Here is a 2039-nt window from a genome sequence, read left to right on the forward strand (position 1 = left end):
TATATATATTTTATAGATATTTTTATTTATAAATGTTTTATTGATATTTATATTTATAAATTTTTTGATATTTCAAGAATTTTATATCTATCAAAAATTATAAAAAAATATCACAATTTAAAATATCGCATTTTCTACGTCACATTCTCTATTTTTTATGTCTTCTTTCGTATAATTTTCTTTGGTTCACAAAATGTAACATAATTTATTACACATGGCTTATAACATTATTACTTCTGATTACTTTGATTGAAAGAAAAAAGAATCAAACGTTCTTACCAGTAGCAGATCCAGAAGATGGCATTGTCTTGGTTTTTGCTTTCATTTGCTCGCTTTGAATGGACTTAACGACACTAGTTGGTAACGTTAAAGTACTCCTGGCCAATAAACTCGTAGGTGAAGACGTTTTCACGTCCACTTTCTTTATCTTGTCCTGTACATCATCGATATCATAATGACTACGACATTTTTCTTTTCCATTCTTCCCTCTCGATTGGGTCTCTGAAGAATCGTTCATCTTCAATGGTTCCATCAGTTTCTTTTTAAATATGGAAAGTCCGAGAAAGTAAAAGCGTTATGTTTCGTCATGTACATCTCAATAAAGACTCCATGATTTATCTTGTTGAATTCTGTCACACATGATTAAAGCAAATCATTATTTTGACGAAATTTAATAGTTCATTGATGAAAATTTAATAATTTTTTAAAACGTTATTATATATAATAATTTACTTTTAATGCACAAAATTATAATTGCAACTATATAATTATGATATGAATTATGTTAAAATCAACAGCATTTATGCCGCGATTAAAAATATTAAATTTTTAAAATTTTTAATAACGAACATGGAAATGGTTTAAAATGATTTAAGCTGCTTCTAAATACTTAATTTTATAAACTAAATATGTAACAATGATAGTGCAAAATTAAAATTTTGTATCTCGAAAATTTAGACGAAAAATTATATAGTAAATAATTCTTTATATCCGAAAATCATTTAGGGATTTTAGAGCATAAAGTATTGCAAGATGTCAAGTGCAAATATAAAGGACAGAAAATAATTCTATTAATAATATTTTTAAGTATTGTAAAAAATGTCGAGATCAAATTTTTTCAAGAGAAAAAGTAATTAAACACAAGATTAGACAGATTGCATTATTTTAATATTATCCCTTTTTAAATGTTTTATTTCTTTTCATTACAAAGTTATTTTTACGTATATATTATGTCTTCTAAAATCGAAAATCAAAATCAGCACTGTAAAAACTACTGTTTTATGATGTTACACGCGAGAATTCATCATCATCCATTTGCATGGTTCACAAATCTAGAAAGCGGGACGCATTAGGATACGTAGTCGTATTAGTGTACTCGCTCTCAATTACTTTCTCCATGCACTTTCACTTTTGATTGTCCCTCAACAAATATATTTTAAAGATTTAAACTCAGCTCTATGTGCATAGAAACGCACAACGCTAAATTTAATTAAAAAGTAGGAAAAAGCAAGATTAAAGAATCCTAGTATTTATAAATAAAATTATAAAAATGTCTAATTTTATTTTTATCTCTTAAAATCTTAAAAAATAGACGTAATGAGTACCAATTAAAAACTATTCTTAGATCCAATATATTTCAACATGTTTTTATATTCAAAGAGTATCAAGATACAAAAATAATCCGAAAACCGCGTAGCCTCGTCGAAGAAAATAATATCCGAAGAAGTTTTAAAAGTATTATTTTTTTATATTAAAATTATTTTATGTTAAAATTATCGTATTTGAAATAGAGTATGTTCTTCATAGAAATCTGTATTATAAGTTAAATATTTTGAACCTCAAAATATTTTTGAAATTCTAACGTTTTCTTCTAATATTTTCTTCAAAAAGAGAAATAAATATTGAAACTAAAGCAAAAATATCTAAAAAATGAGTGAGATTAATCGAATACTAGTATGTATTCAATGATAAAATCAGAAAACGTAGATTAAAGGTACTTTTAGGATTAACTTTTAATTCTAAAGATAACACACACACAC

At 25.3% G+C, this 2039-nt stretch overlaps 1 protein-coding gene across 2 annotated transcripts in view; it reads right to left on the reverse strand.

Annotated features, from left to right (window-relative positions):
* The window catches only part of LOC108756251 (cytochrome b5 reductase 4), an 11816-nt gene that overhangs the window by 7730 nt on the left and 2047 nt on the right, over window positions 1-2039 (reverse strand). For both annotated transcript variants that reach the window (XM_018499898.1, XM_018499899.1), the window contains exon 2: window positions 280-629. In XM_018499898.1, coding sequence (XP_018355400.1) covers window positions 280-532 — 253 coding nt within the window. In that variant the 5' untranslated portion in view covers window positions 533-629. The remainder of the gene's footprint in view (window positions 1-279; window positions 630-2039) is intronic.

The sequence above is a fragment of the Trachymyrmex septentrionalis genome, unplaced genomic scaffold, assembly GCF_001594115.1.
Source record: "Trachymyrmex septentrionalis isolate Tsep2-gDNA-1 unplaced genomic scaffold, Tsep1.0 scaffold97, whole genome shotgun sequence".
In the NCBI taxonomy this organism is placed as follows: Eukaryota; Metazoa; Arthropoda; class Insecta; order Hymenoptera; family Formicidae; genus Trachymyrmex; species Trachymyrmex septentrionalis.